This window comes from Mauremys reevesii, linkage group 1, assembly GCF_016161935.1.
Source record: "Mauremys reevesii isolate NIE-2019 linkage group 1, ASM1616193v1, whole genome shotgun sequence".
NCBI lineage: Eukaryota > Metazoa > Chordata > Testudines > Geoemydidae > Mauremys > Mauremys reevesii.
This window is the reverse complement of record NC_052623.1, coordinates 16,262,072-16,280,479: the sequence shown is the minus strand read 5'-3', so window position 1 is coordinate 16,280,479 and position 18,408 is coordinate 16,262,072. Positions and strand designations below refer to the sequence as shown.

Sequence of the window (18,408 nt, the reverse complement as noted above, 5' to 3'; positions counted from 1 at the left end):
GTACTTGCAGTGACAGCCCAAGTTGTTTAAGGTTTCCATCTCTAGAAGTCTTGTTGCTGGATGACAATGATCTTTCTCACCCAAGCGTCTTTGTAAGCCTGGCTAATCTCCGCAGGTAAAGAAACCATCATGCCACAAATGTTTCTGACTTCTTTCGGCACACCGCCCATCTCTGCTCCCTGCCCTTAGCAACACATTGAAACTTAAAAAAAAAAAAAAGTCTTTGTAACTCATTTAGGGTATTTTCCTTTCCACTTTGTTTAATCTTGGGAACTGTAGGTCAGTGAAAACAGCCGCAAAATGACAATGTCCTGCTGGCTGTCCTAAAATAAATGGGTGGGACGTAATTCAGAATCATGCCAAGTGCTTTTGCTCATGTCCCAAGGCTCAGAAATGATGGATTGGAGCAGATTGCTCTTCCCATTTGCCTTCCATGGATTTAACTGCCTCAGATGGGCCCAGTGGTTATTTCAGTCCAGCTGAGTTGAGGAGATCAGTCAGTGCAGAATCAGGCCCCAAGCCCTCGCCAAGAGGGGACCACCTGCTGCAGTAGAATCGTGAACACAGTGGTGTGGTCTTGACACATGCTGTGTGTTCTAGAACAATAGGGACCAGTTGAGAAAAATAATTTACGTGGGAGGGGCTGTAGGGGCTGGCAGTGGAGCAGGAGGCAGCTGAGCTTGGAGGGAGGGGGGAGAGCCTGCTGCAGTAGAACAATAGGAGTTGAGAATGTTTTTGAAGGGGGAGGGGGCTTGTAGGGGGCATGCAGTGGAGCAGGAGGGAAAGCTTGGAGGGAGGAGGAGAGCTGCGTGCAGTGGAGCAGGAGGGAAAGCTTGGAGGGAGGAGGAGAGCTGCGTGCAGCGGAGCAGGAGGGAAAGCTTGGAGGGAGGAGGAGAGCTGCGTGCAGCGGAGCAGGAGGGAAAGCTTGGAGGGAGGAGGAGAGCTGCGTGCAGCGGAGCAGGAGGGAAAGCTTGGAGGGAGGAGGAGAGCTGCGTGCAGCGGAGCAGGAGGGAAAGCTTGGAGGGAGGAGGAGAGCTGCATGAAATTTTTCCACAGAAACTTTTTTTAGATGAAAAAAGCAGATTTGGGGCACAAATTTGTGTCCGTTTTGCCAAATTGTTTCATTCGTAACCAACCAAAGTAAAATCCAAAAGAAATGGAAACGTTTTGCTTTGACATTTTAAAGATGAAACATTTGGATTTTTTGCTTCAAAAAGACTTTTTGTTTCTAACTTTCCTTTAGTTTTTTTTTTTTAAATCAAACCCCTCAAACCATGGTCAAGCTTGAAAGGCTTGGTTTGGAAGTGTTTGAAATGAAATGTTCTGTTAGACCTGAAGCAGTTTCCCCCCCCCCTAACTTTTTTATTTGCTGCAAATTTGAAAAAATGTTTTTGGTTCAACCTGAAATAATGGTTTTCAATTTTTCGGAATTGCCATCAACCTGAAAACTCTCCCAGCTCCAGTGAGGAGTGCGTGAACAAGCCAAGGGGAGCTGGCAGGAGAGCATTTTCTGATAATACCCTGCACTTCTGTCACACCGAATGATCCGAAAGCCCTTGGCAAACATTCATGAGTCAGACACCACAGCGCCCCGGGAGTTGGCTAAGTGTTGTTATCCCCATTTTACAGGAAGGGAAATTGAGTCACAAAGCGGTGAAGTGTCGCATGCAAGATCACTCAGGCTGTCAGCGGCAGAGCAGGGACTAGAATATAGCCACTGTCGGTAGACAGGATACTGGGCTGACCCAGTATGGCCGTTCTTATGTTCTCCTCTGATTCCTGTTGCTGACAGTCACTAGATTGGGTTTTTTTGCAAGCATTTTGGAGCTGGCCTGGAGGTGGTGGTTTGGTCTGAATTCAAAGAGATGCTCCATATGTTATCGTTCTTCCTCAGTGCAGACATTCCTGGGGTAGAATTTCATATTGTCTGTGAAGTGCTGACGAGAGGAGGACGGCCAGACTGGGTTGGGACATGGGATTAGGTATCAGGAGCCCTTGATTTTATTTCTGTTTCTTCAACAAGTTTCCTTTGTGACCCTGAACGGGTCAGTTAATCTCTCTGGGCCTCAGCCTCCCCCTCTGTCAGTTGGGGATATCAGGCTTACCTTCCTCACAGGTTAAATTCAGCAGTGATTTTAAGCTGCTAGGGAGGTACCAAGCATTGTTCTATTCTTACAGCAGGATCCCAATTACCCAAACCCCAGGATCAGCACCTCCTGATTTAACCAACTGCCAGCCCGTCTTCCTGTCTGAGCCCAAATAACTGAACAAACGTGGGGTCACTCAGGCTACAGAGCCCAATCCTGCAAGACGCTGAGTCTTTCCTGTGAGCTGAGAACTCCCATAGATTTCTGTGGGAGGGAAGGACTCTCAGTACCTTACACGAGCGGGCCTGTGATTGTTACCTTAGCGTATTTCAGCATAGATGAAGAGCTGTGGGAGAAGCAGCTTATGTTGCATTGTTATTGAGAAGTACAGCATCCACGGAGGCTCAGGGACAGTTTCCCACTCCGGGTGCTGGTAACACGGCTTTGTTGCATACTGTGCAATGGTAACTTTCATTAGGCTTCATGGTCACTTCCTCTTCTGATCAGCCTGAAGCAGTTAAACCTGGACAAGAATGGGATTGCAGAGGTCCCTTACCTGCATCAGATGGAGAATTCCCAGTTCTCCCTCCACCCACAGTCGGCAAAGATGGGAACCAAGGCAGAGTCTTGCAGCTTTCCGTCTAGATTCGGACAGAAGCACGAGCAGCCGCTGCAAGCTGGGGCAGGGTTGCAAGGCCAGCTGGTGATGGAGAAAGAGCAACTAGAATACTTAATTTTACAAAACAACCAGGATCCAGACAGGACAGGTAACAGCTCCGCCTTTCATTCCAGCTCTCAGGGCCTGCTCCTCTTCCTGTTGAAATCAATGGGAACGTTGCCACTGATTTTAGTGGGAGAAGGATCAGGTTTCTTAATCCACGGCTGAGCCTTTCCAGAGCCACGTATCAGAAACTGCATGGCATGATTCAAACAGCAATACCATGGAGGATAATGTGTGTGTGTGTGTTATGGGGGAGGAGGGGAGAGACAGGTAACTCAGAGAGCGCCCTTCATTATGAGGTCAGACAAAGTCCCTTCTGGCCTTAAACATCTATATGGGGTGAAATCCTGGCCCCATTGAAATCAACAGCAAAACTCCCATTGACTTCAGTTGGGCCAGGATTTCACCAGTGGATTACAGTGTAACCAACACACCCACTATGTTGAGGCCCTGATCTGCGCCCTTGACATCAATGGATGTTTTGCCGTTAGGCCCTGAGCAGTGCTAATTGCTATAGTCGTTGGCAGACTCAGCCAGAGGCTTTGTTTGTCATGAAGACGGTCTCTTCCAGGCTCAGACTGACACTGCGTGTATCCCTTCCGATTCTCCTACACAAAACACAGCTCCATTATGATTTATTTATCATTTGCATTGTCACAGCACCCAAGATCCCTTGTTATGGACCAGGACCCCGTTGCGCTAGGTGCTGTACAAACAGAGAACAAAAAGGTGGTCCTGCCCCACAGAGCTGACCGTCAGAGTCCCATGCAGTTCTATTTAGAAGCCCGTGATTTGTTTGTGTTTTATTACAGAGGTTGTTTTCACTTCTGCCTCTCGAGAACCACCATTGCTGGTAAGAACTGTTTGCTGGCTTATAGAATCATAGGACTGGAAGGGACCTCGAGAGGTCATCTAGTCCAGTCCCCTGCACTCATGGCAGGACTAAGTATTATCTAGACCATCCCTGACAGGTGTTTGTCCAACCTGCTCTTAAAAACCTCCAATGAGATTATGGTCTAGGATGGGCATTCCAAAGTTCTCCTCCTCGGGTTCGTCTCTTTAGGAGCGTTAGCCTCTTTCTGCCTTATTCTTTAGAAGCCCTTCTGGGAATGCCAAGGCCTTAGCAGCCTGACTGATTTATGATCAGTAGCCTGCCGTAGCCTGGAGTCTTGTGCAGCTAATTTTCACGTAACCTGTGAATGTTTCAGCTCTTAAATCTGCTGCGTACGTTTAAAATAAAGCTGTGCCATTTTGCTGTACAGAACTGTCGCATCTTACGTGGGGTTAGGTTCTAAAGCCAGCGCGTAAGGCGAACATCGCGTGTAGTCAAAACCCCAGACCAGCAGCGGGCTGAGCTGGGCCGGCAGCTGGAACCCCAGACTGGCTCAGCCAGCTGCCGGTCTGGAGTTCTGGCCACTGGCTCCTGCCAGCTGGGGGATGCAGCCCCGCTTAGTCCGCTGCCTGCCCGGGGTTCTGTCCATCCGGTTAAGGTTAGAGTTTTAATTTATTTTAAATGAACACTTAGATTCTGGACCATAAGATGCAATCAGCAGGGGAAAGAAGCAGCTGGCTGTGCTGCCTGGCGCCAGGCCAGTGTGAACCTTGTAGATATAATAACGGCAACACACCTGGCATGTTACAAATGGGGAAACTGAGGCACAGAGCGGTTAAGTGATTTGCCCAAGATCTCGCAGTGCGTCAATGGCAGGCATGGGGATGGAACCCAGGAGTCCTGAGGCCTAGTCCTCGGTGTTAACCAGTAGGCTTAGTGCGTTCTCTCTTTCCTACTCGGTTTCATGAGTACTTTGCTGATCTTCAGCGAGTGTGGATTTTTTATGGTAATTGGACTGGATTTAGATGTCACCATGTCCTGGACACCCCCCTGCGGCAGCTCTGTCTGTCTGTCTCACTATTCCCCCCTCTTTCTGTAAGGATGTTTTCATGGAGGGAAACGACCGTTCATGTCTCGCCGACTCTGGGACTCCCCCTGCCAGTTTCAGGAACGCCTTGAGCCAGGAGTTTACGCCCCCCCTTCCGGAACTGCGCTACCTGAGCCTGGCCAACAACAAGGTGAGTCAGCCCGTGCGGTTCCAGGCTGGCGCTGTCCGTAGTAGTCAGGGTGAAATCGGGGCCCGTCAAGGGACAGGGGGGCCATTATTTTGCTGCTACATGCAACCCCTTGGTATGCTTTCTTGGTGGAACTGGAAATACACTCACCACGGAGCCTTGCCGTGGCCAGCTGTGCTCTGCTGTGCCTTGGGATTGTAAGAAACTTAGAAACCTCTGTCCCCTTGTTCTGTGCTAGACACTTGCTGTCCCCACAGTGACTCCACTCCTGGCCTGGTGGCAGGCTGTAGGAGTGAGGCTGCAGAAGGCACTGGGAGGCAGAGGTAGGGCCTCGGGCATTGCACCAGCGTCAGGAGCTGGAGGCACTGTGCCTGCCTCTGGGAGTGCTGGAGCAACACAGGTAGGAGTGGTCATTGCTGCACCTTTGAAATCAGTGGGCTCCAGCTGCTGACTGCTAGTGGGTGCAGAAGGGCGGGCGCATAGGCCACCCCTGCCCTGCCTCCTCTGAAGCATCTGGCACTGCTGGTGGTCTCTGTGCTTGGATTGTGCCAGTGCCTGGTGCAGTGAAGGGTACCGTCCCCTTCTCCTTACACCCCCACGCACAATCGGCTGTAGTAGCAGAGTAGTACTAAGACACCATCGCGCTGAGGGTGGTAGAGAGATCCAGTCTGGCCCCCTCTCTCGCCTGGCTGCTACCTGAGTGCTGGATCTTCCTGGTCAGACTGCAGTATGGCTGATGCTCATGGGGAATCTGCCTGGGGAAAGCCTGATGTAAATGGAATTGTTGTTCATCTTGTTATCAGTTATGATTGCAGATACACCCTCCTCTTTGCTATGGAGGTGTGGCTCATTGAGACTACATTTCCCAGCATGCATTGTTCCAGGCTGATCCGAGCTGCTGGACTGTGAGAGATGAGGGTGGTTGCACCCCAGCCCTGCCGTTCGTGTTTACTCGGGAAGAATACTGGCTGCGCAGTACACGAGCTTTGCCCCTCAGAGAGCGTTTTTTCATCCATAGATCTCCAAGCCCTTTACAAAGGAGAGCCAGAATCATCATCCCCATTTTGCAGATGGGGAAACTGAGGCACAGAGCTGTGCAGTGACTTTCCTAAGGTCACCCAGTGCTGGAGCTGGGAATAGACCCCAGGGTCTCCTCAGTCCCAGCGCAGTGCTCTACCCACTAGACAGCACAGTCCTCTCTGTCCCCAAACTGCTGCCTCAGGGATTCAGACCTTTATGATGACAGTAAAATTGGAATCAAAGAGGGCGCCTCAGCGCACATGAGCAGGGAGTGCTATGGCTTTGTATTTTATCTTGCAGATCAAAAATGAGGAGGACCTGCTAGCCGTGGCTCTCTTTCCCTCTCTGACGGAGCTGACATTCCATAGCAACCCCCTGACCACCCTCAGGAGCGGTACGGGACCAGCCAGGATCCCTGAGGGGTCTGGCCCTTTAAGAAGAAGGGAAACCCGCAGGGCCTGCTCCTGCTCCCTTGGAGTCAGTAACAAAACTCCCCTTGAGGATCAGGATCAATCCATTGCTCCCCGGCGCTGCTCATTTGGAAAAGGGGCTGTTTCCACGCATCGCCTTGGTTTAGCTGCTCCAGCGCCCGTTGTTTTGACAGCTGGCACGGACACAGGAGTCGAGGTGTTAGAGCTGCTGTTACTTTAAACTGCCGGCTGCCTGCTCAGCTCAGGGAGAAATCCCGCTGGCCTTAGTCTCCGTGACGTCACCAGGGCAATATGCAGGTTTTCAGTGTCCTGGGCCAGGGACATGTCTCTTGGGAAGGGTTGGCAGGGTGCACCATTGCCCACAAAAACTAGCCTGTTACAGCCTTGTGCTCTCCTGGACGCTGCTTCTGTAGCTTTAAGCCTCTCCAAAGGCTGCGGGGAGGAGGCAAGGCCTAGCCTATGTCCACACACCGCCCCGGCGGGAGCAAGCCCTGCCAAATCTACGGCGTGCGGAGCTGGAGCTTAAGGGAGTTAGGTGCACGACTCCACTGAGTTGCCAGGAGTTGGAAACCGAACTCCTTTAGGTTGCTATGATTAGAGCTCCAGTCTCCTAAGTCCCACTGCAGTGATCCATCGGCTGCTTCTTGCTGATAGCACAGTGAGGACTGGGACAGATCCATCCCCAGCTGCTGCGTCTCGTCGTGGCTCAGTGGAGCTATGCTGATTTACACCAGCTGAGGATCTGCCCCGATGCTTTTACAGATTAAAGCTTCAATCCAGCGGCAGCCGCTGGAAGCCAGAGGAGGTGCTGGCTCATTGTCCCACTGCATGAATCAGTCCAGCCCCTGCTAGCCCAGAGAGCCTTGTCCTGGAACTTGCTTTCTGCTGCCAGGACAGATACAGCTGATTTTAACACAATCCCCTTGTTTGGCAGGTGATCCACCTTTGCTAACCAGTTTCCTTCAGCACAGACTGGGGATTAAGCTAATTAGAAGAAAGATTTCAAAACTGGAGAAACCGCACATCTTTATTCCAGTCAAGGCCCATAGGAAGGTATGAATGGATCAGTGTGGGAAACGCAGCCTTGGTCCCAGGGAAGTCAGTGCTAAACTCTCACTGACTTGCATGATTCTGACCGCTCCTTGCTCACTAGCACCTGGCTGACCCGGCATTTCTAATCACTAGCCAATCTTCAGGGCGCAAACCATTAGCGCTAGTCCCGTTACCTATTCAGAGAACACGGACCCGAAGAATGGTCCAATTATTGTGGCCTCCCCGTGGTACGTCTGAGCCATCTCCAACTCTTAACATGGAGGAGGAGTTCACATCAGTCCAAACCACACACTGCAGCAACAAGTTGCAGTACTGATGGAATGGTGCTTCTCCCTGGGAGAAAGCTGGAACTGCATGTTCTGGGTGGTGGCGCAAAGGACAATCCTCACCCACCAACCACTAATGAGATGGCGTGAAGCTACACGCTAGCTGTTGGTTCATGCCAAATACAGTCAAGATATTGACATCAGTAGGCACAGAGAAATATGACAGGCTCCTGGCCCTGGTGATTTTACAACCCAAAGAGTTTACTGTCTAAATAACATACAGTCCGTATCATGGCCCCAGTTCAACAGAGCACTAAAGCACATGCTTAATTTTAAGCAGGTGCGGAATCCCATCTCTGTTAAGCACTGCAACTGGGTAATGTGACTTTCAATATAATTACATGGAGCCCCTCCATGTAGTGAACCCTGCAGAGCATGCGAGACCCGACCCTCGAGTGAGAGGGCTTCGAAGAAGCACACACGTCTCCATCCCATGGATCCAGAAGATCCATAGAGATGGGCACCCCTGATATATGGAGGCAGGAGCTGGGCTGCATGAATGACTGCTGCCCTCTCTTTCCTCCTGGCACATGCTTCATAGATTTTAAAGCCAGAAGGGACCCTCATGATCACATAGTTTCACCTTGTGTGTAATGCAGGCCACAGACTTTCTCCCAGTGATTCCTGCTCTGTAGCTCCAGCAGGGTCTGAACTGCCGTTGGCAAAGTCGTCTTATGGCTGCTCAGTAGCAGGTGGGGGACTTCCAGGAGTTAAGGATGCATCAGGCATGATTTACTGCTGCCTGCATTTCTTGCAATAATGACTAAACTTCCCCTGGATGTTCCGCAAGGGCTGCTTCACCCTGACATTTGTGCTGTCCAGCAAGGGCATCGCCAGGGAGTTGACTGAAGACAATTTGCTTCCCAGACCCTGGCAGAGCCTAGCACGTTCCTGACTCTCAGCTCTCACAACCTGGCCTGGAAGCTGTAGAATAAAAACATTCCGGCGATAATGGCAGTTAAATTCTGTTGTGGCTGAGCGAACATATAACCTGGATTGCTCTGGCCTTTAGGGATGGGGCTAAACTATTATAACCAGCTTAAAAATGGATCGAGGTGCAGAGAAGGGCTCCTTGGATGAGCTGCGGAACGGAGAACCTGCCTTATGAGAAGAGACTTACGGAACTTGGCTTGTTTAACATGACCAAGAGAAGGCTGAGGAGAGAGATGATCCCTCTCTATAAATACATCAGAGGGATAAATACCTCGGAGGGAGAGGAGTTATTTATGTTAAGCCACAATGTGGACACAAGAACCAATGGCTAGAAACTGGCCAAGAAGTTTAGGCTTGAAATTAGGCGAAGGTTTCTAACCATCAGAGGAGGTGAAGTTCTGGAACAACTTTCCAAGGGGAGCAGTGGGGGTAAAAAACCTAACTGGCTTCAAGACTGAGCTTGATCAGTTTATGGAGGGGATGGTGTGGTGGGACTGCCTGCAATGGCGTGTGGCCCATCAGTGACTGCCAGTAGCAAAAATCCCCAACAGCCGGAGATGGGAGAGGCCCTCGATGGGGAGGCCTCTGAGTTACTACAAGAATTCCTTCCCGGGTGTCCGGCTGGTGGGGCTTTCCCACATGCTCAGGGTCTAACTGATCACCCTGTTCGAAGTCAGGAAGGAATTTCTCCCCAGGACAGATTGGCAGAGATCCTGGGAGGTTTTCACCTTCCTATGCAGCATGGGGCAGGGGTCACTTGCAGGTTTAAACTCGTGTAAATGGTGGGTTCTCAGTAACTTGAAGTCTTTAAATCATGATCTGAGGACTTCAGTGACTTAGCCAGAGATTAGGAGTCTATTGCAGGAGTGGGTGGGTGAGTGAGGTTCTGTGGCCTGCGATGTGCAGGAGGTCAGACTAGATGACTACAATGGTCCTTTCTGGCCTTAAAGTCTATGAGTCATACCCTGATTCCGATGTTGGCTGTGTCTGCGTTCAGGCCCTGCCTACACACATGCTTTATTTAGTAATGCCACCGCCCCTTCCAGAATGGGTCAGAAGTCCTATAGGGCGCTCAGTATTTGTCAGGGCTCAGAGAGCTCTGGAGGATCAGCCTGTGCTTCTCTTCCAGGTAACATCACATGTCCCAAAGGTTCCAAAGCAGCCGCTGATGCTAGAAGCTCCTCTTGAGTCCTCCTTTTGGAAACTCTGGTCGGATACAGAGGGGGGTAAACTAGAGGAGTCTGAGGAAGGATCACATAGGTTGAGCCTGTCTGATCCTCTTCCGCCGATCAGGCCATCGTCAGCACAGCAGCACCAGGAGCCTTATGATGACACTGAAATGCTTGGTAGCCCCAGGGAGGTGCCGGAGAAAGAGAAATGTGATTCCAAGCTTGGTCCTGCCAGCGCTGAAGATGACACTGAATTCTTCTTTCTGACTCAGGTGTGTGAGCGTGTACTGTGTGTCTGCCTAGTATGAAGCCAGCCTCACTTCTGAATTCGTGAGTAAAGTATCTGGCATTCGAGAAGCAAAGGCTCGTCCACACATGCTCAGACGGTAGAAATGACCTTTGTTTTCTAAAAGAAGAAAGCATGGCATGCATGTAACTGAAGGTTATTATTCATAATTCTCCATTGACAAGCCAGCTGGAAATAGAAAGCCCAGCAGGAACAAGTACAACTACATGCACGGCTGGGGTGTTAGTGGAAACCAAAAATCAATTCTCTACTTTCCCGGTCGTGATTGCATTTATAAAGGTAACATGGTTGCAGGTGGACTAGATGGTTAGGTGCTTGGTAATGGAATATAGAACCTTGCTCTTGCAGTTACTGGTTCAAATCCAGCCCATGTCATCAAAAATCATTAATGTCTAATGGCTCTTTGCTGATGTGTGTGAAACAAGTTGGTTGTTGCTTTTCTCTTCCCACTGGGAAAGTGACCACATCACATTGGCACCAATTGATTCCCTTATTAGAAGTCTCAGCAGAGACCACACTCAAGGGACTACTTGTGCATGGAAACTGAATTCCCACCTCTCCTCTTGAGGTGTTGGGCCAGATCTGGACTAAGGTGCATTGGCGGGGCAGAACGGTGAAGTTCTCATTAGTTAGTTGGGTTGCAGTAACACCTACAGGCCCTAATTGTGCTGCGCACTGTATACACCCGTACAAAACCGTCCCCAACCACAGAGCTTCCAATCTCTGTAGGCCACTTCCAATTTCACACCTGGCCTAGGATAGACTTCAGTCTGCTGGGCGCTCAGGCTGGTACCTTTCATGGCACCAGATTCCCTTTCAGAAGTGACGAGCACAGCTTTCCAGACACCCTTTCCCCAAAATGTAGCCCTCACATTGTGTATGCGAGTAAACGTGGTTAAAGCGGAGTATTCCGAGAGGGAGTGTGGTCTGGTGGTGAGAGCAGGGTGCCACGCACCAGCACTGCTAACTTCTGTTCCCAGCATTTCTAGTGAGACTGTGTGTGACAATGAGCAAACTCCCTATTGGTCTTCGGCCTGGTCTGCACCAGGATTTTTCTGCTCTGCAATGCCCAGTGATGGAAACAATCACGTAGACAGGGCTGAGATGAGCTCAGGTGTCGTTACTAGCTGTTGTTTAACCTTAAGGTTGGATTGTGGTAAGAAGAACTAAGCAGGTCTTAGCCTTGTCTGAAAAATCCCCAGTTAGCAGGAATAATGCAGGCTACTCCAGGAGCGTGGCAGGTAAATTAACGCTTGGAGAGTGTTATGTTATTAGATGCTATACTTTAATTATGAAATATTATTATTACAATGCATTCAATTAGGAAATATCAGTGCATCAAATTTGGATGTTTAGAGTCAATTTCTACCCTCACTTGAGCCCGAGTAGCCCCAAGGGGCTATGGAGTTGCAGTTGATGGAGCTGGTAGACTTCGGCTCTGAGAGATCTGCATCTGATCTAGAGTTTGGGTGGGGTAAAGGCAGGTTTGGGGTAACTTGCTTTGCAATGAAAAGCGCCTGTTGTAAATCCTTTCCCCTGGATGTCTGAAGCTGGATGATGCGGATGACATCCCCAGCTCTGTTTGGAGACATGAACTGGAGGAAAGACAAGGGAAGAGGAAACACAAGTCCAGGACATCGGGCAGCTGCACGTATATTCCCAGGAAATATAAGGGCTATGAAGAACTGCTCCGTGTGAAAACTGACCCCGAGTTCATTGAGCCAGTGGGTAAGTCGGGAAAGCTGATTTCTCTTGCTCAGAAATGCTTGTTCTGCAGGTCAGATGAACTGATCGGAAACATCCCTTCTGACCTTGAAACCTCTGAATCTGAACCTGCCTTTGAACTTTAGGTGAGCAGGTGTAACTTGGAATCTGAACAGTCAGTGGAAAGGACCATGTTCCTAAAGTGCCTCTCTCTGCCCCTGAGCAACGTTGGCCTTAAACTGGTGCCTTTGGAGTTTTCCACACTAAGGGTAACGTTCACCCCGGGCATGGGGCCAGCACATGGTCTTTGGGTCACATAAGTCCCTCTCAGCCCTAAGAGGCTGGCCCTGAAGCAGGGGTGAATTCTGGGTAGGTGGAGTGAACCAGATCATCCTTTGGCCCAGAATCTTGTGCATAGCTTTGCTCTGAAAGGCCGTTTCCTTTGGCTAGTTCGGTACAATTCAGTCTGCCAGCTTCGGAGCCACCCACATATGAAAAAACAGCGGCTAGTGCTGGCAGAGCCAGCAGGAGCGAGAGGGCCCTGTGCTGCTGCAGGGTCTCAGACCTCAGTCTGAGACCCTGGCCACGTAGAGCCAGTGAAGAACCCATGATCCGTTTTGTAAGGAGAGGGGCATTAGGCTCGGTATCCTGGGTAAATTCCTGCTCCCCCAGCTGGCTATGGTGTTCTCCACTTCCTGTGAAAAATCCTGTTCTCTCCCAGGCTGGGCTGACGGCGGTTCTGATCCATGCAAGTGACATATTTTTTTTCATTGCCAACTGCACCCTGAGCTGGGTGTCTGACTGGCATGTCCGAGCTGAAGCTCCTGTCTCGGTTTTTATTTATGTGCCAGTGGTCACGTACTCCAGAATGGGCTGTCTTTTAGTGGTGACTGAGGTATATAGTCCTACGGTGTCTTGGGTACATAGCTTGTAGATCCATTGGTTAATGGCAGTGTGATGAAAGCAGCTAAAGATGATTTATTCTCTTATTAATACGGGAAGGCTCTTTGAAGAGGTCTGAAAGTAAGTGCTAAGTGTTACTGTAATAGTCAGCTGCAGCAGGGGGTTTCCGCAGACACTCCTATTTCCCTTTGTTCTTAGGAATGCAGCAAAATGTCCAGGCGCTGAGGCGTGCTCTGAAACAGCCCCTGGTGTATCGTGACTCGAAGGCAAGGCTCGACAGTGTGCAGAAGCCGTATGTGCCCAGAAAAAAGAAGGTAAAACGTTTAGGCTTTGATGGCAGAACAGTTATTTTTGTTCTCTGTCTATATCTGGAATTGGGTCCAAGCCAGAACTTTGGATCCAACCCCTGCCAAACTGGGCTCAGAACTTGGCAATGGACTCGAACGGAAGCCCTAGATTTGAATGTCCCCCCAGTCAGATCTGGGTCAGAATTGTGGGCCATCTCTTGTTAAATCCTTCACCTCTCTTCATGTCAGGCTCCAAAGTTTTGGCCCAGTGCTATCAGATACCTTCTAGTCTAAGCGAGTGGTTCCCATCTCCCGATATGTCGCGTGCCAGGCTTCGGAGTCTAGTACAATAAGCTCCCCTTATTCCTGAATGAAGAGTTTCTGTTCAGGGCCCCAGCCTATTGCCCATCCTTGCCTTTCGTTCCCTTGGGTGGACTCTTTCTCCACCACGGACCATGGCATGCTCCAGCCCCCCACCTTGCCATTACAAAATCATTCCAAGCTTAAGCGTGGCATGTTGTGTGCAGTTTGAATGGGAACTTTTGGGCATGGGCTCACCCCCACTTAGTCTGGTACCTGGGCACAGTTGCCCAAAAAGGTTGCCAACCATTGGTCTATGGTTTATTGAGGAACTGTCCATCTCCAAAATGTTGACAGTAGCCCACCAGGATGGGTAGATGCTATGGAATAAATTCTTACACTGCAGTAGAATGATGCAAGCGCCACGCTACTCTGTAATTGCACATCGCGCAGCATTTTAGGTACAAAGGGCAGCTGAGAAACATGGACCTGACGTAGATTGGCACGTCTGAGACGTGTCTGTGACCAGCTTTGCTCATACTGAGTCGAGCACTTAAAGCGGATAGGCCATGTTTCCAGTGAAAGCGCAGAACATTGCCGAACATTGCAGGGCAGGGCAGGGGAGGACAGTGGACATGGACCATCGCACCTGCTCGTCATTGTCTGCTTTCCTTGTAGATGGGGAAGCCACCAGGCCCTCCCTCTCGAAAGACTAAAGCCGAGGTGCTGGAAGACGTCCTCCTGGCCATGAGAGGCAACATGAACATCAGAGAAGTTCCACTAGGTATTTCCCCCCTGCATTTCTGCTCACTTGCATGCAAAGATTGTGATAGGACAGACCTGTGCAGAGGTTGGAAACATCTGCATTGTGACGTATTTGAAATTAAAGGTGTGTGGTCCAGTGCCTAAGGGCACTGGATTTGGAAGTCAAGTTAGCTATGTTCCACCCCTGATTTTTTGACAGTGACTTATGGGTGACCTTGGAAATGTCCCTTATCTGTGCCTCAGTTTCCCCATCCCTCTAGGAGGTGCTGAGAGCCTGTAGAAGCTGACAGCACTCGGCGTGTTATAGAATCAGACCCACGACAGCCAGGGTGTGCACGGTCCTCCTTGATGTGAACCTGCTGCCCTCTGTTTCCTTAAACTAAATGGAAAATGGCTTCCCAAAGTGGAGAAGTACAAAAGCGGGTAGTGAGCAGAGTGTAGCTTCCGGACCAGCCCAGCACTTCCCGCTGCAGGTTAAACACCACAAGCCAAGCAGAGGCACCGTGTTAAAATTTCCATTCTAAAGTCCATTTTTTCAGGTTCTATAATAGAATAATCCTTAGAACAGGGGCCACAGCATCAAGCCCTGTAACTGGCCTGCACCCCACTCCTGTTCTGCAGTCAGCCCCCCTTGACAGAGGAGGGAAACAGAGGCAAAGGGAAGTGACTTGTCCAAGGCCAGACGAGTTGGGATTTGAACTCAGGAATGCCAGGGGCCCAGTCCAATACCTCGGCCATTCTCTAGCTCCAGAGCAGAACCTTTCATCCCAAACTCTACGGTTTGTTTGTGCTTCCGACGCATCAAAACCTAACGCGTGACGAAGCAGCCCCGTTTGGAAGTAGTTGAGTGAGTGAGGTTCTCCAAACAAGGCAGCTGGTGTCCAGCTATAGAATCATAGAACATCAGGGTTGGAAGGGACCTCAGGAGGTATTAGTCCAACCCCCTGCTCAAAGCAGGACCAATCCCCTATCTGTGGACTAAACCAGTTTTACTGTATGGGCCCAATCCGTGCAGTCCCTGTTGCCTCCAGTAGGAGCTGCGGCTGAGTTCCGAGCATAGGATCAATGTTTTCTGTATCAGAGATGGGAGGGAAGCAGTAAAGATCAAAGTCACCGTGAGATTTTAAAAGACCAGTTCCAAGGGAACAGCGAGCTCATGCTTCTGCTCTTCCCCAGTGTCTGTTCTGCGAAAGAAGAAATCCAACCGGAAGGCGTATCAGGAGGCTCTGGGGTTGATGAAGGAATTCCACCAGAAGTACAAGGCTGCTTTGGCAACTTCCAATAAGGCAATTTGCAAGGGGAGTGTGACTATCCCAGAGCTGGGGCAAAGCCCAACTCAAGAAACTTTTGTGGAGATCGAGGAAAGTAAATCAGAGACTCTGCCTCAGGATACGGATGAGAGCGAGAGCCTTAACCATTACCTGTCACTGGAGAAAAGTTCGTCTCGTAAGAGGAGCGTAGTGACATTTGCTTTGTAAACTGGCCTGTGGAGAACAGGAACTTCCCAACTTTTGTGTTTCTTTCTAGATAGATTTTTGAGTTAGTTTTATAACGAGGTTAGTGCACTTTTAGTAGCGAGGGTTGAAAATGCAGCACAGTGAAAAGGTTTGTGTGTAACATGCCAGTACAGCTGTGCTCACTTGAGTCCACATAGTTACAGCTGCAATCAGTGAAATAAACAAATAGCTCACAAAACATCTGGTCAGTTATTGCCCTGCTGTTGCCAACGGCGAGGCCTGTGCCGCTGTAACGTGGTTATTCTGAAATAAGGAATCCAGCTGGCTCACATGCGGCAGGCAGCTGGCACGCTGCAGTGATTGATGGGGGCGAGCGTAGCAGAAATCCTTTCAGCACGCAGGGTGCAGTGCAGGGACTATAGATGGGTGGCTAAAGGCACTCGGGGACTGCACCCTATGTGGGTGGGTGTCCTTCATAAAGTAGTGAAAACAGAGGGAAGGGCAACAAATGGAGCTGGTTTCACGTGTTGCCATACTAACTTCAGCTCATCTTAACAGATCATTAATTAACCCTGCCCGGTTAAATGTATATGGACTGTGAGTTCTCTTCCCACGCCGCTCACACCTCAGACTACCCAGTGCACATGGATTCTGGACCTAGGAAACTAACGCATTAAAGTACTTGTATTTCTAGCATGGATAAGCAAGGTGAGGATTCCACTCCCCGTAACTGAATCATTCTGAGCTAGGACTAGGTAAGAACTCAAGCCAAAGTATTAAAACAGTTTCTAAGCAAATTATACTCCAGCGCCTGCATTTTTGGCACGTTTCATGGGTCACACCTGTAGCATAACCCCTCAATCACGCATCTCCTTTGTGGTTGTGTCTCACAGTCTTTTCCAGGGCAGCGGGGGGGGAGGGGGCTGTATTTGTGAAACGTGTGAAGCTGATTCACTCTTCAGTTCTAAGGCAAGTGGAGTAACTCAGGTCACTGCTGGAAGCTCATCCAGCGTTCAGAATTTAAACCAAGTTACTAGCCATTCACTCCTACCGTGCAAGTACAGCTGCTGCTGAGGTCACCTTGCTTGGAGTACAGCAATAGTCCAAAGAGATTTAAAAACGTTCTACATGGCTCAGAATTGAGTTAGGAAAACAATATGTGGGCTTAGTCGTATTTAAAATTAAAGGCCCTCCCCTCAACTCCAGAGGTGCAGTGGCAGGGTGAAGGTGCACCATTGTCAATCAGTAACACCCATTGCGACAGTGGCTGTGGAGTTGTTACAGACCCGGGTTGACTGCCTGAATGGGCTGTGTTCGTGCTTGTACTGAAGTACTTCGTGCAGCACTCGTCAATGCAAAGACTCATTTTCCTATAAGAGGCAGATGTTTGACAGAAACAATCACAGGGCTTGTGGGGAATGACCTGGGAGGAATGATTAAAAGAACCAGCGTGGGCGCAATTCAGCCCCGAAGGAATTCCAGGGCACTTGGGCTAATTTACCTAAACAAAATCTAAAATGGTGATAATGCTGAACATGTGCAGTGTGGAAAGACTGTAAACCCGCTCTAAGGGGAAGATACTATTTCCGCTCGGCAAGCTGAGCCGGCAATACTGCATCCAGGGCTGGTGGCGACATTTTAAAGGGGAGGTTGAAAAGCGCACAGAAGAGCCATTAAAAATGATTTGAGGTGTGATGAGAGAGACTGAAAGAGCACAATCTGTTTAGTTTATCAAAAAGAACGAGAGGGGCCAATCAGGGTGTAGAAACACCTTCACAGAGAAGAGAGGAGCTACTAAGGGCTCTTTTAATCTAGCAGAGAAAAGCGTAACAACTCCTGCAGCCTGAGTGAGCGAGTGTGTGTATATCTGGGTCTGGGCCAGAAGAAGAAAACCTTGGCCCCTTTAAGGATTGCTCCCCTCTCACCTCCTTGTGGACGGGAGGGACACGCTGGTGCTGGCTGGACAGAACATAGACTGTGGGCTCCCACGGTAGCAAGGGAAGGTTTCGAAGCCTGCCACCATGCCTGGGGACAGCGTTCTGTAGAGAAAAGCCCCCCCACGCTTGGGATCAGAACATCAGGTTTCTCAATTTTTCGGGGGGGGGGCGGGGGGGAGGCTAGTTGCCTGTTGCAGGCTGGATACCTTTCTGGAAGAGATACTTCGGTCAAATCACAGGGCTCAAGCAAGGGCTAACTGGGTGCAGAGGGGCCTGGATTAAGCAGGAGGTCAGCCTATGATCTAAAGGTCCCTTCTGGGCTTGGACTCTATGAATCTGTACCTTAGCATCGGAAGTGTTCCAGTGGCCCGACTCCAAACCCTCCTTCCCCATCTCCTTTCTGCAGCCAGGGTTGGCTCCTGCGTGGGAACGGTGCTGGGCATTAGGACCTCGGCAGAGCCCGTCTTTCATTCGCTTCCCCCCTCGCTGCAGTTATCCGTGACTATACAGCAAAGGTTCTTGTTCTCAGCTGTATTGCCACTGGGGATTGTACCTTAGCCCTGCCTCTGCTCCCCGCCTGCAATAGGAACAGAGTAAGACTATGGCCAATGCCAGCCCTGGGAGACACGGAAGCCCCAAGTCCTGGCTGTGCTACAAAAACAGCAGTTCGGCTCTTCTGCTGTTAGCGAGGGGAGGGGGCCCCCTCACCTACACAGGCAAAACTTCGGGCTGTTTGGTGGTGTCATTATCTCAGTCCAGTCCCACCCTCAGAGCTCTCATCTGCCACTTACCACATGCAGGCCAACCACCCCGACCACTGCCTTTGCTGGCAGCACTGGCCAGATGGTTACTGCGGTACATGAGGAACATGTTTTGATATGGAAACTGTATGCAGCTGTATTTTCGCATACCAGTCACTAGCAAACTTGCGTAGGCTGGGG

The 18,408-nt window shown here is 50.1% G+C and overlaps 1 protein-coding gene across 2 annotated transcripts in view; it reads left to right on the top strand.

Annotated features, from left to right (window-relative positions):
* The window catches only part of XRRA1 (X-ray radiation resistance associated 1), a 65,596-nt gene extending 49,828 nt beyond the window's left edge, over positions 1–15,768 (top strand). For both annotated transcript variants that reach the window (XM_039539594.1, XM_039539589.1), the window contains 11 exons: positions 11–115; positions 2,595–2,854; positions 3,621–3,661; positions 4,741–4,878; positions 6,196–6,289; positions 7,261–7,379; positions 9,768–10,079; positions 11,665–11,842; positions 12,920–13,035; positions 13,987–14,092; positions 15,250–15,768. In XM_039539594.1, the coding sequence (XP_039395528.1) occupies positions 11–115; positions 2,595–2,854; positions 3,621–3,661; positions 4,741–4,878; positions 6,196–6,289; positions 7,261–7,379; positions 9,768–10,079; positions 11,665–11,842; positions 12,920–13,035; positions 13,987–14,092; positions 15,250–15,551 (1,771 nt within the window). In that variant the 3' untranslated portion in view covers positions 15,552–15,768. The remainder of the gene's footprint in view (positions 1–10; positions 116–2,594; positions 2,855–3,620; positions 3,662–4,740; positions 4,879–6,195; positions 6,290–7,260; positions 7,380–9,767; positions 10,080–11,664; positions 11,843–12,919; positions 13,036–13,986; positions 14,093–15,249) is intronic.
* The last annotated feature ends 2,640 nt before the right edge of the window (positions 15,769–18,408 follow it).